The following is a 13,569-nucleotide window of genomic DNA, read 5'->3' as shown; positions in this document are numbered from 1 at the left end:
GCTATAAAGTTGGCCTCTGATTTATCTAACAATCATATACTTCCAGAAGAATCCACTGTGATCAACCTTGTGTACCAGTTCTGATGTACGGGCTACTTTTGTCAGTAATTTTGCTCACTGCTTTTAGATAACACCATCCTCTGTATAAGCACTGAGAGTTTCACACGTCAATTTAGTGTTGTGCAAAGTAAAGTACCTCTTAAACCTTTCATACAAGCTTTTGCCAACAAGGAAAGGTTTTGTAACAGAAAAAGTACCACCACCACCTCCACCACCACCACCACCACCACCATCATCATCATCGTTTAACGTCTGTTTTCCATACTGGCATGGGTTGGACGATTTGACTGAGTACTGGCGAGCCAGATGGCTGCAACAAGCTGCAATCTGATCTGGCGGAGTTTCTACAGCTGGATGCCTTTCCTAATGCCAACCACTCCGAAAGTGTAGTGGGTGCTTTTACAGGTGACCGGCATGAGGGCCAGTCAGGCGGTACTGGCAACGACCATGCTCAAATGGTATTTTTTATGTGCCACCTGCACAGGAGCCAGTTCAGCAGCACTAGCAACGACCTCGCTCGAATGTTGTTTTTCACATGCCACCGGCACAAGTGCCAGTAAGGCAACGCTAGTAACGTTCAGGCTTGAATGATGCTTTTTATGTGCCACCGGCATGGGAGCCAGTCATTGGCCCTGGCAACGATCACACTTGAATGGTGCATTTTATGTGCCATCGGCATAGGAACCAGTCAACGGCCTTGGCAACGATCATGCTCGGATGGTGTTTTTAACGTTCCACTGGTACAGGTGCCAGTCAAGTGGTGCTGTCATCGGCCATGTCAGCAAATTTTATTTTCTGAAAATTGACACAGAAGTTTTTAGCCTTCATTTGAATGACCATCGTATCTATCTGGACATTATGTCCTGTCTGACCATCGGCCAATACGCTCTGTGACCTAATTAACCTGCAGTTTTGATATTAAGCAAAATGAAAATACATTAACTGGAAGTGACGATAGTGACAACTCATTAAACGAATGAAACGCTTAGCTTTATAAACAGTTTCCCTTTGTTATACCTTATTTACGGACATCTTGTATAGGATGTTCTAGTGGTAGCTTAAGTACCGTAAATCCTCGTAAATCCTATATGATTGTGTATATATATGCATGAATGTATATTTGAGAAAAAGTAGGTTCAAAAAGAGCAATTCCAACTTTTGGGAGGATCCAAAAAGATGGAAAAGGTGATTTCTAATAAGGATTCATCATATTCATGAAACTGAGCCAAAGCAGGTAATAAGAATATTTTTCATATTCTTATTGCATGCATGTATGTAATGTATATATATATATATATATAAATATATATTTGTTTGACTCAGGTTATATACCAAAACAGCTCCTCTCCCAGTCTGTCATCCCGATTTTCAAACAGGGAAGCAGATCCCTTGCAGTCAACTATCACCCAATCTCACTCACCTCTCACATCATTAAAGTGTTTGAAAGAGTGGTAAGATCAAGGATAGCTGACTTCCTGGAAACCAACAAACTCCTAAATGCAAATCAGCATGGCTTTCGCTGTGGCAGGGACTCTCTAACACAGCTCTTACACCACATTGAAGATATACTTAAAACCTTGGGAACAGGTTCATACTCTGATGTCATATATCTTGACTTCAGTAAAGCGTTCGACAAATATACATACATACATGTATGTAAGTGATAGTGTTGTTCCTGTCCATTCACTATAAATTGTTTTCATAAAACTATCGGATTTTCATAATTGTCGCTTCCGATCAACTTACTTTCACTTTTGCAAACTCCTAAACTGTACGTTAGGCAAAAACCCTTCCGTTTCAAGCATCTCTTCAAACTATTGAAAGCGATAACGTCCGGATATTTAACAAAATGACGGATAGAGCTCTTGACCTAATTCTATCTTCAGTGTTCCGTATTGTTTTTAATTATTGAAGTTGTAAGAATTCATGTTTTTGTTTGTTTGTTTGGTACCTTTTGCTTATCTCACCCCCATTAAAAAAATTGGGTTACCATCCCTCTAAAAAATTGAGTTAATGTTGCGACAACAGATTGGATCGAAAGAGTTAAATCCTTTTGATTCAATTTGCCTCACAGAGGCAATGACGAAAGACCGAGATCTCTGGAGATATGCTGTGACTGCAAAGACCCGACAAATAATGTGAGTTCATGGCTGCTTCCTGCACCAGTTTCGCATAGCAGCCCCAGCCCATCCAAAGTACCTTGGATTGCAGAACGACCTGCTGTGCTTACCTTGGATCGTAGGGTGACCTGCTGTGCTTGAGGAGACCAATTGAGTCAAGTACATCGACATCAAAATAAATATCAAATGGAAATTGTAGTTGTGATACCTATGTCAGTGGCATGTAAAATGCACAATCCGAACGTGGCCAATGCCAGGGCCTCCTTGACTGGCTTCCGTGCTGGTAGCACGTAAAAAGCACCAACCAATTGATTTTTTTAGTGGGGAGATAACCCAATTTTTTAATGGTAATTTCTTAATGGGGGTGAGATAACCAAAAAGTACCCAATTATTGTATACGGCTTCCAGAAATCTGAGAACGTCGTGTCCCTGAGCACCATACATGATCAATTCATTATAGCAAAAGTATTCTGTATCCTGTATTGAGTAAACAAACGCTGTTTCTGATGTTGGTTAATTTTCATACTCTGTTAAAAACAGATTGTTCTTTACTTTTTAACGTGGATTTATAAAGATTAGACATATTCTGCTTTAGAAGTGTATTTCCCCCACCAAAAATATTGAATATAATCACATTCTTTAATTTTCTTCGTTCAATTTTCAACCGATAAACATTATACTGTAAACATAGTACAGTATGATATACTTTCAGAATTGTATGTAGATTAATAATATCAAACGGAGCCTGCTTCAGATATTAATTTGAACCAGTTAAATATAATTTAGTTCTTTACGTTTCATAGCTTAAGTACATATTCTGGCTGTCTCCAGAAAACTGGACAATTCCGAAAACCAGGACACTTCCTCTCCCAAACTTGCGGAATAATTAGTCTACCCATTGTGGTAAGAGTCTACTTCCAAAGTTACTTTTTGTATGAAAAGTAATCCTTTCCTAAAATTAGAGGGCAGCGGGCAAGACGATTACATTGACCCCAGTTATCAACTGGTACATTTTTTTACCGAAAAGCGCCGAGCTGGCAGAAACGTTAGCACGCCGGGCGAACTGCTTAGGGGTATTTCGTCTGCCGCTACGTTCTGAGTTCAAATTCCACCGAGGTCGACTTTGCCTTTCATCCTTTCGGGGTCGATAAACTAAGTACCAGTTACGCACTGGGGTCGATGTAATCGACTTAATCCCTTTGTCTGTCCTTGTTTGTCCCCTCTGTGTTTAGCCCCTTGTGGGTAGTAGAGAAATAGGTATTTCGTCTGCCGCTACGTTCTGAGTTCAAATTCCGCCGAGGTCGACTTTGCCTTTCATCCTTTCGGGGTCGATAAACTAAGTACCAGTTACGCACTGGGGTCGATGTAATCGACTTAATCCCTTTGTCTGTCCTTGTTTGTCCCCTCTGTGTTTAGCCCCTTGTGGGTAGTAGAGAAATAGGTATTTCGTCTGCCGCTACGTTCTGAGTTCAAATTCCGCCGAGGTCGACTTTGCCTTTCATCCTTTCGGGGTCGATAAACTAAGTACCAGTTACGCACTTGGGTCGATATAATCGACTTAATCCGTTTGTCTGTCTTTGTTTGTCCCCTCTGTGTTTAGCCCCTTGTGGGTAGTAAAGAAATAGGTATTTCGTCTGCCGCTACGTTCTGAGTTCAAATTCCGCCGAGGTCCACTTTGCTTTTCATCATTTTGGGGTCGATAAATTAAGTACCAGTTACGCACTGGGGTCGATGTAATCGACTTAATCCGTTTGTCTGTCCTTGTTTGTCCACTCAATGTTTAGCCCCTTATGGATAATAAAGAAATAGGTACTTATTTTACCGAAGTTCGAAAAGATGAAAGGCGAAGTTGACCTCAGCGGAATTTGAACTCAAAATGTAAAGGCAGACGAAATGCCACTAAGCATTTTGTCCGGAATCCTACCGATTCTGTCAACTCGCAGACCTTTATCGAATGAAAGATAATAATGCTAATAATCAGGGGAGGTAAATGTGAGAAGCGAAGAAAGAGAGGGGAGGTAATCGACTTAGCAACAGGCGTAAATAAATAAGTTTCAGTGAAGTTGTTATGTTGTTAATATCCTCCGTTGGCAAAACATATTTAGACTAAATGTGGACTAAATTTCTCATTGAAATGACAAATATACGACATTTTGACGCTATGAACATATTCCTATATTCCGGACACAAAGTTTATAAGTAATTACCTTATTCTACCTTAATTGTAAGTATTGTTATTATATTCTTTGCTCGGTTTGAAATCTCCTTGGAAACATAGTCTCCAATCATGAAATTATTCCCAACATTCACAATAGAAACATTTACTACATCCATCTTCCCTTTCTGCTTCTTCATATGACTTATTATTAATATTTTGGAGGTGAGGGTGGGGCTAATTGATTCCTGGGGTTCGACATATTCTACTAGCCCCTTCTATAAAATTTCGGGGCTTGTGCCTATAGCAGAAAGAAGGATTATTATCATTATCATCATCATCATCATCATTATTATTATTATTATTATTATTATTATTATTATCATTATTAAGGTGGCGAGCTGGGAGAATCGTTAGCACACCGGTCGAAATGTTTAGCGGTATTTCGTCTGCCGCATCGTTCTGAGATCAAACTCCGCCCAGGTCGACTTTGCCTTTCATCCTTTCGGGGTCGATTAAATAAGTACCAGTGAAATTCTGGTGTCAATGTAATCGACTAGTCGACGGAGGTAAAGAATACGTACATCACCAGTTTTCGGCGTAATAAAAACCCTAACCCTAAACCCTAAACCCCGGGTATACGTATTCTTTACCTTCACCTGACTTGTCCCCTTCCCCAAAATTTCAGGCCTTGTGCCTATAATAGAAAGGATTATTATTATTATTATTACTATTATTATCATTATTATTGTTGTTGTTGTGATGTAAGTAGCTTGTTTACCAACCACAGGGTTCCGGGTTCAGTCCCACTGCGTGGCACCTTGGGCAGGTGTCTTCTACTATAGCCCCGGGCCGACCAAAGCCTTGTGAGTGGATTTGGTAGACGGAAACTGAAAGAAGCCCGTCGTATATATGTATATATATATATGCGTGTGTGTGTTTGTCCCCCTAGCATTGCTTGACAACCGATGCTGGTGTGTTTATGTCCCCGTTGCTTAGCGGTTCGGCAAAAGAGACCGATAGAATAAGTACTGGGCTTACAAAAAAAAAGAATAAGTCCCAGGGTCGAGTTGCTCGATTAAAGGTGGTGCTCCAGCATGGCCGCAGTCAAATGACTGAAACAAGTAAAAGAGTTATTGCCTTTGCACAGCTTCTAACGCTGGAGATGTACTACGGTGTCAGCTGTTCACTACCAGTGAACTAAGGTAACACCTCTTATTTTTCGAGCACCTTCCGGAGTATTCAAGCGCTTCCAAGCAGTGCTGTTTTCTGCAAGTGCTCCACCCTTATTGCAGCCCCTATTTGTTCCATGTACTTCTCAAGATTTTTACTCACTGTTCCCAGGGCTCTGGCAATTATTGGTACTACTGCCATCATTTTCATCGACCACAACTGCTTAACCTCCCAAGCTAACCTGTCATATCTATCGACTTTTCTTTCTTCCTTATCGCATACCTTGTTGACAGCTGAGCATACTATATCTGTGATCCAGCTTAGTTTGCTTTCTTTTTTAATGAAGACTATGTCTGGCTTCCTATTCTTTATCTCATGGTTGCACTGAATCATAAAATCCCACAGGATCTTTACATTATCATTTTCAAGTATGCCTTCGGGTTTGTGGTTGTACCAATTTTTTGCTCTGTCAAGTTCATACTTGTTGCAAAATGTCCAATGGACAAGCCTTGCTATCTTGTAGTGCTAGTACGGAAAACGGACGTTAAACAATGATGATGATGATGATGTAATTTAAAGTTAAAATAATAAGGGTGAGAAATTGAATATTAATTTGATTAATATCAATTTAAAACCAGTGGTGTAGCATACTGAAAAGTCTGAAGTTTCAGAAAAAATTATATTACATACATATAAGAAGGAGGACCTGTAAGTGAACATCCATTATGCTAGAAGAAGATCCACTATGGTCTTACCATTCCTTTGTTAGTGATAAGACCATAGCGGATCTTCTTCTAGCATAATGGATGTTCACTTAAAGGTCATCCTTCTTATATAAGTATTAAAATGAAAGAATCTGACATTACAATAGAGAGATGTTTTTGTTTCACTTTTGACACGTAATACTGAAATAGTAGAGAAGATATGATATTGCTGTGGGGTCGCACTAGACAAGAAGTTAAAATATTTTTTTGCCCATGACACTCCATGGACCCTAAGTAAGGCATCTGTATAATTAGAATGAAATTGGTTGTGTAGTTCTAAAGTTTTAGAGATTTACACAGACACACAGACAGACACACATTCTCATCTTTATGTATATTTACTCTTTTACTCTTTTACTTGTTTCAGTCATTTGACTGCGGCCATGCTGGAGCACCGCCTTTAGTCGAGCAAATTGACCCCGGTACTTATTCTTTGTAAGCCCAGTACTTATTCTATCGGTCTCTTTTGCTGAACTGCTAAGTGACGGGGACGTAAACACACCAGCATCGGTTGTCAAACAATGCTAGGGGGACAAACACAGACACACAAACACATACACACACATATATATATATATATACATATATACGACAGGCTTCTTTCAGTTTCCGTCTACCAAATCCACTCACAAGGCATTGGTCGGCCTGGGGCTATAGCAGAAGACAGTTGCCCAAGATGCCACGCAGTGGGACTGAACCCGGAACCATGTGGTTGGTTAGCAAGCTACTTACCACACAGCCACTCCTGCGCCTGTATATATATATATAAAGATACATCATTATTGTTGTTTTACATTTACAAGATGTTGAATCAATATTAACATTTTTATTTTTTTGTGTCTGGGGAGAGTCATTCTCTTTTAGTGCCTTATTATTTCCACTCATTTACTTATCTATTTTTCTTAAAATTTTCCATTCCAACACAACAAAAATTTTAGGAAAAATAAAAAAATATATAGGCGCAGGAGTGGCTGTGTGGTAAGTAGCTTGTTTACCAACCACATGGTTCCGGGTTCAGTCCCACAGTGTGGCACCTTGGGCAAGTGTCTTCTGCTATAGCCTCGGGCCGACCAAAGCCTTGTGAGTGGATTTGGTAGACGGTAACTGAAAGAAGCCTGTCGTAGTAATCTCAAGATTAATCAGCCGAAATTACTACGATGATCCGGTTCTTGACTGAAGACTGAGGGTTTCGAATGTCCTGTCCGTGTTTATGTATCGTCTTCTAAGAGTTATACGTTCTTGTCCATGTTGTATTTTTCTACATACCTTAATATATATATATATATATGTATGCGTGTGTGTGTTTGTGTTTGTCCCCCTAGCATTGCTTGACAACCGATGCTGGTGTGTTTATGTCCCCGTCACTTAGCGGTTCGGCAAAAAGAGACCGATAGAATAAGTACTGGGCTTACAAAAGAATAAGTCCCGGGGTCGAGTTGCTCGACGAAAGGCGGTGCTCCAGCATGGCTGCAGTCAAATGACTGAAACAAGTAAAAGAGAAAGAGAGAGTAAGTAAATGAGTGGAAATTTTACCTGTGAGTGTGTTAAATAAAAAGGCACTAAAAGAGAATGACCCTCCCCACACTACAAAATATGCTTCAACACACAAACTCACATAAAGAATCTTGCAAACCAAATCCAAAAACGAAGTAAAATGTTTTTATTGTTATTACATTATTGATATTTTTGTATCATATTTTCCTTTTTTTTTTAGAAAAATTTGCTTTTTGTTTATTTTTGTTTCAAATTTATATTATTTTATTTTGTTTTTATTTTCATAAATACCAAACTTCCTTGTTAACAACAATGTAGAATAGAATAATTCTGTTTTTTTCTCTAAAGATTGTCTTTTTTTTTTTGGTAATTCTTTTAAATTTCTCCAAAGATGATGGATGAAATTGAGGAAACCCCTCACAAACCTAAAAAGGATTCGTTTCAACTGGAATTGGAAGCCAAAATGGAGGAAAGGCGCGGTCGTGGTTTTGGTGCGGGATTTTCTCCCAGAGATTCCAATAACAGTTCCTACAGCAAAGACGAAGGTAAAACATCTATACTATGATAAAGAAAGCTGTTTATTAATAAGTTATAAGAAGGAAGCAGTTATTAAAGTCTATACTATCAAGAAAATTCCTAAAAATTAAAATTTTAATTATTTTTTTATCAAAATGTGGTTTTCAACTGCTTGCTTCCATTTGTATCCCTTTCTTTGCCACTGTCTCTTTCTAGTTCTTCTTTATTTACTACCTCTAATCCTATTAGTCTTTCTCTATCTTTATAACTTTTTCTCTCTCACTTTCATCCTCATCAGTTTTCTTCCCCTCCTTCCCATTTAGTATTTCTTTTCCTTTCCCCACACACTCTATTACTTTTACCTTCTATCCTTGCTGTGCTTTCTCTCTCTCTCTCTCTCTCTCTCTCTCTCTCTCTCTCTCTCTCTCTCGCTCACTCTCTTGCTTCTATTTAATTATTTTTTATTAAAAATAAACTACAACAATGTTTTTCTTTAAGTTACTTTAAGGTCATTTTTCAAAGATTTTTACATATATCTATTTATCATATCAAAATTACTTAGAAATTTTTCATTTCAAATTTTTCATTCCATTATACACAAATGACCCTTTGAATGATGAAAGCCTTCTTTTATTTTCTGTGCTTATATGTACCTTGTATTTATTGTTAGGTAATATACAGATTTTGTTTAACAAAGGGCTTCTTGCTCAGAGTGAAAGGTAGCTTGTATGATGCATGTGTGTGAACTGCTATGTTTTCACAGAAGTGAAACATAGGCTGTAACTGTGGAGGACATGCATAGGCTTGAAAGAAATAAAGCTAGCATGATCCGCTTGATGTGTAATGTCAGTGTGCACACATGATAGAGTGTAAGCGCCCTGAAAGAAATGTTGGACATAAGAAGCATCAGATGTGGCATGCAAGAGAGACATTTGCGCTGGTATGGTCACGTACTATGGATGGATGAGGAGAGCTGCGTGAAGAAGTGCCACTTCCAAACAGTTGAAGGAATCTGGGGTAGAGGTAGACCCAGGAAGACATGGGATGAGGTGGTGAAACATGACCTTCGAACTTTGAGCCTCACAGAGGCAATGAGGAAAGACCGAGACCTCTGGAGATATGCTGTGACTGCGAAGACCTGGCATATGAAGTGAGTTCACGGCTGTATCCTACACCAGTTTTGCATAACCAGCCCCAGCCCATTCAAAAGTACCTTGGATCGTAGGGCGACCTGCTGTGCTTGAGGAGACCTATTGAGTCAAGTACATCAACATCAAAATGAAAATCAAATGGAAATTGTAGTTGTGATACAGTGGCACGTAAAAAGCACCATCCGAACATCGCTGATGCCAGTGCCGCCTTGACTGGCTTCCGTGCCGGTGGCACATAAAAAGCACTAACCGATCGTGGCCGTTGCCAGCCTCCTGGCTTCCCAGACCGCAGTTGAACTGTCCAACCCATGCTAGCATGGAAAGCGAATGTTAAACGATGATGATGATGCTGATTTCAATACAGTAATACAATATACATAATGTGCTCTTTGTTTCCACATTAGAAACTCTGCCAGATCAAGATTGGAGCCTGGTACAGCCATCTGGTTCGCCAGACCTCAGTCAAAATCGTCCAACCCATGCTAGCATGGAAAGCAGATGTTAAATGATGATGATGATGATGACAGGTGTGCTTGAGAAGGGTTGACCTGAGCCAACAAAGCAACCTCTATGCAGTCATCCAATCCTGTGAAAATAGGGACCGATAATCCTTAAATCATACTCAGTGTTCTTAGCTCTTTTGAGAAGAACCTCCTTCATGATACAAACGTCTTTTATGCTGATCAACATTAAAACCCTCCATCACTCATGTGAATTTATATTCCAAACATCAGTTTAATAATGACTTAGTTCATCATCATCATCATCATCGTTTAACGTCCGCTTTCCATGCTAGCATGTGTTGGACGATTTGATTGAGGTCTGGTGAACTAGATGGCTGCACCAGGCTCCAATCTGATCTGGCAGAGTTTCTACAGCTGGATGCCCTTCCTAATGCCAACCACTTTGAGGGCACGAGGGCCAGTTAGGTGGTGCTGGCAATGGCCACGCTCAAATGGTGCTTTTTATGTGCCACCTGCACAGGAGCCAGTCCAGTGGCACTGGCAACGACCTCGCCTGAATGTTTTTTCACGTGCCACCAGCACAAGTGCCAGTAAGGTGACGCAGGTAACAATCATGCTCGAATGTTGTTTTTAACGTGCCATCGGCATGGAGGCCAGCTTGTTGCTCTGGCAACGATCTCTCTCGTATGGTACTCTTAGCACTCTACTAGCAACGGATGCCAGTCACCGAGTTTGATTTCGATTTTGATTTCATTTGCCTCAACAGGTATTTTCTGAAATTTGAAACAAAGAAATATATTTCAATGGAAAGATATTAATAAAAGGATTAAAACAGAAGAACTGATTAAATTACATGGTTCCAGATATATCTTCATAACCGTTTCCATATTTTTCAAAGAATCAGTCCAGTCCATTATTCCTTATTTTCTGCAATTCTTCTTCTCTTTACATTCCTAATTTTCCATCCATCTTTTAATGCTTATTGCCAAATGTTTTTCTATTATTCTGCCTCTTTTTCTGCCAGGATTAACTTTTGCCTTTCATCCTCATAAAATAAGTACCAGTTGAACGTTGGGGTCTGTAGCAGAAAGAATTATTTTGCCTCTGTTAAATATCCATTTACTTATGTTGTTTTTTTTCTTGTTTTTCTTTAGATAATTTACCTCATGTGGGCATGGACAAGCACAAGGCAATGTCTGGAATTGAGTCGAAGCAGAAATCCTTCAATTTTAACGATACTTTGAGGTTTGATTCTACAAGATCTATATTTGACAAACATGCAAATATAATTAACAAAACATCGGATACAGATTTCTCATTAAAATCAAACCAGTACAGAAGCCCTTTGCGGTCGAATGACATCTCTGGGAGAAATTCTGAAATGAAACGTTCTCTCTGGAGAGATTCTAACATTGAAGATGTTTTAAATAGCTCAACCGATTCTACACAGACGAAAAAAGAATTCCAATCAAACAGGTTAGAGATGTTACCAGAACATTCTTTATCCAGGTATGAAAACTCTAAATACTCTGATAGTTTCGTGGTAAGTAGCTTGTTTCCCAACCACATGGTTCCGGGTTCAGTCCCACTGCGTGGCATCTTGGGCAAGTGTCTTCTGCTATAGCCCCGGGCCGACCAATGCCTTGTGAGTGGATTTGGTAGACAGAAACTGAAAGAAGCCTGTCGTATATATGTATATATATATATGTATGTGTGTGTATGTGTTTGTGTGTCTGTGTTTGTCTCCCTAGCATTGCTTGACAACCGATGCTGGTGTGTTTACGTCCCCGTCACTTAGCGGTTTGGCAAAAGTGACCGATAGAATAAGTACTGGGCTTACAAAGAATAAGTCCCGGGGTCGATTTGCTCGACTAAAGGCGGTGCTCCAGCATGGTCGCAGTCAAATGACTGAAACAAGTAAAAGAGTAAAAGAGTATCTTAATTTTCAAATTGCTTTTATGCAAAATGGCATAACTCTGAATTCTTGGCTGGCAATCTGTTTAGCATTTCATCATCATCATTATCATCATTGTTTTAGCAACAACTTTTCCCATGCTTGTTTGGGCCAGACGGATTTTGCCTGTGCAAGTTTTCTATAGCCAGATGTGTTTCTTGTTGCCATCCCTCACCTATTCCAAGTAGCGTAATAAATCTTCATAACCAGACGTTTTACAAGCAGTGTTGGAATCTAAACAATACCTCGTGTATGAGGATACTTGTTTACGACAGTCATGCAGTGTCAAGACAAGAAGACATGAACATACACGCACGTATATATCAGTGTGTGTGTATATCTATAATATAAATTGGACATGGGCGATCATTGTATTCTTTCTTGTCGTCTTGAGGTTCACAGCCAAACGGCTGGGTGGATTCGTGTGAAAAATGGCACACATTTGGAGACGGGTGCATAGATTGGAATGCAGTTTGTATTTTTTTCCTAGCCCCCCATACTCATCAAGAAAATCGATTAAAACTTTTTCTTTATGGAATTTCCCTCTTTCTTCTGCCATTAAAACAACCAGTTGCTTAGGAGCTGTTTTCTGACCGGGAGGGGTCAAGAAATTTTCATATAACTGGAGGCTCCAATTGAAACAGGGGACCCAAAATGATAAGGTTGACAAACGCTGTTATAGATTATGCCTAACAGAAAATGATTACAGCCACGTCATCCAAACAGACCGGGTGAAACTGGGCTTAGCTGCTTGTATATATATCATCATCATCATCATCATCATTTAGCGTCCGCTTTCCATGCGAGCATAGGTTGGACAGTTCAACTGGGGTCTGTGAAGCCAGAAGGCTGCACCAGGCGCCAGTCTGATCTGGCAGTGTTTCTACGGCTGGATGCCCTTCCTAACACCAACCACTCTGTGAGTGGAGTGGGTGCTTTTTACGTGCCACCCGCACAGGTACCAGTAGGAGCTGGCAAACGGCCATGAATGGATGGTGCTTTTACGTGCCAACGGCACAGGGGCCAGGCCAGGCTGGCAACGGCTACGAATGGATGGTGCTATGTGCCACCGGCACGGGGGCCAGACGGGGCTGGCAACGGACACGAACGGATGGTGCTTTTACGTGCCACCGGCCAGTCGATATATATCAAGGTAATGATCAGACTATCAGATACTGTTATACATCACTGGTTACAATGCGCTTGCATTGATTTGGCTTTTGAATGATACTACCCAGTGGGGTGGCATCATTCATTCCCTGGGATTCGAAGTTATTCTGTTGCAGGGTTTCCCTTTTACAGCCGAGTAGAGCAACTTAAAATGAAGTATTTTGTTCAAGAAAACAATGCACCACCCAGTTGGGGAATTGAACCCACAATCTAGCAATTGCAAGTGCAACAGTACAACACTCTAACCATTAGGTCATGCATCTTCACCACCCTCATCATCATCATCATCATTTAACATTCGCTTTCCATGCTGGCATGGGTTGGACAGTTCAACTGGGGTCTGAGAAGTCAGGAGGATGTACCAGGCTCCAGTCTGATCTGGTAGTGTTTCTACAGCTGGATGCCCTTCCTAATGCCAACCACTCTGTGAGTGTAGTGGGTGCTTTTTACGTGCCACCGGCACAGGGGCTAGAGGGTGCTGGCATCAACCACGATCAGATGGTGCTTTTTATGTGCCACTGGCACAGGAGCCAGTCAAGGTGGCACTG

The 13,569-nt window shown here is 40.4% G+C and overlaps 1 protein-coding gene across 4 annotated transcripts in view; it reads left to right on the top strand.

Moving 5' to 3' along the window:
- Nucleotides 1–4,172: 4,172 nt before the first annotated feature.
- Nucleotides 4,173–13,569, top strand: part of LOC115232647 (calponin homology domain-containing protein DDB_G0272472) — a 35,931-nt gene continuing 26,534 nt past the window's right edge. For 2 of the 4 annotated variants that reach the window (XM_036500662.1, XM_029802646.2), the window contains exons 1-3: nt 4,173–4,404; nt 8,158–8,311; nt 11,052–11,406. In XM_036500662.1, the coding sequence (XP_036356555.1) occupies nt 8,158–8,311; nt 11,052–11,406 (509 nt within the window). In that variant the 5' untranslated portion in view covers nt 4,173–4,404. The remainder of the gene's footprint in view (nt 4,405–8,157; nt 8,312–11,051; nt 11,407–13,569) is intronic. The other 2 variants (XM_036500663.1, XM_036500664.1) reach the window with 2 other exon arrangements.

Source organism: Octopus sinensis, linkage group LG2 (assembly GCF_006345805.1).
Source record: "Octopus sinensis linkage group LG2, ASM634580v1, whole genome shotgun sequence".
NCBI classification, from domain to species: domain Eukaryota; kingdom Metazoa; phylum Mollusca; class Cephalopoda; order Octopoda; family Octopodidae; genus Octopus; species Octopus sinensis.
This window is presented reverse-complemented; position numbering and strand designations above follow the sequence as displayed.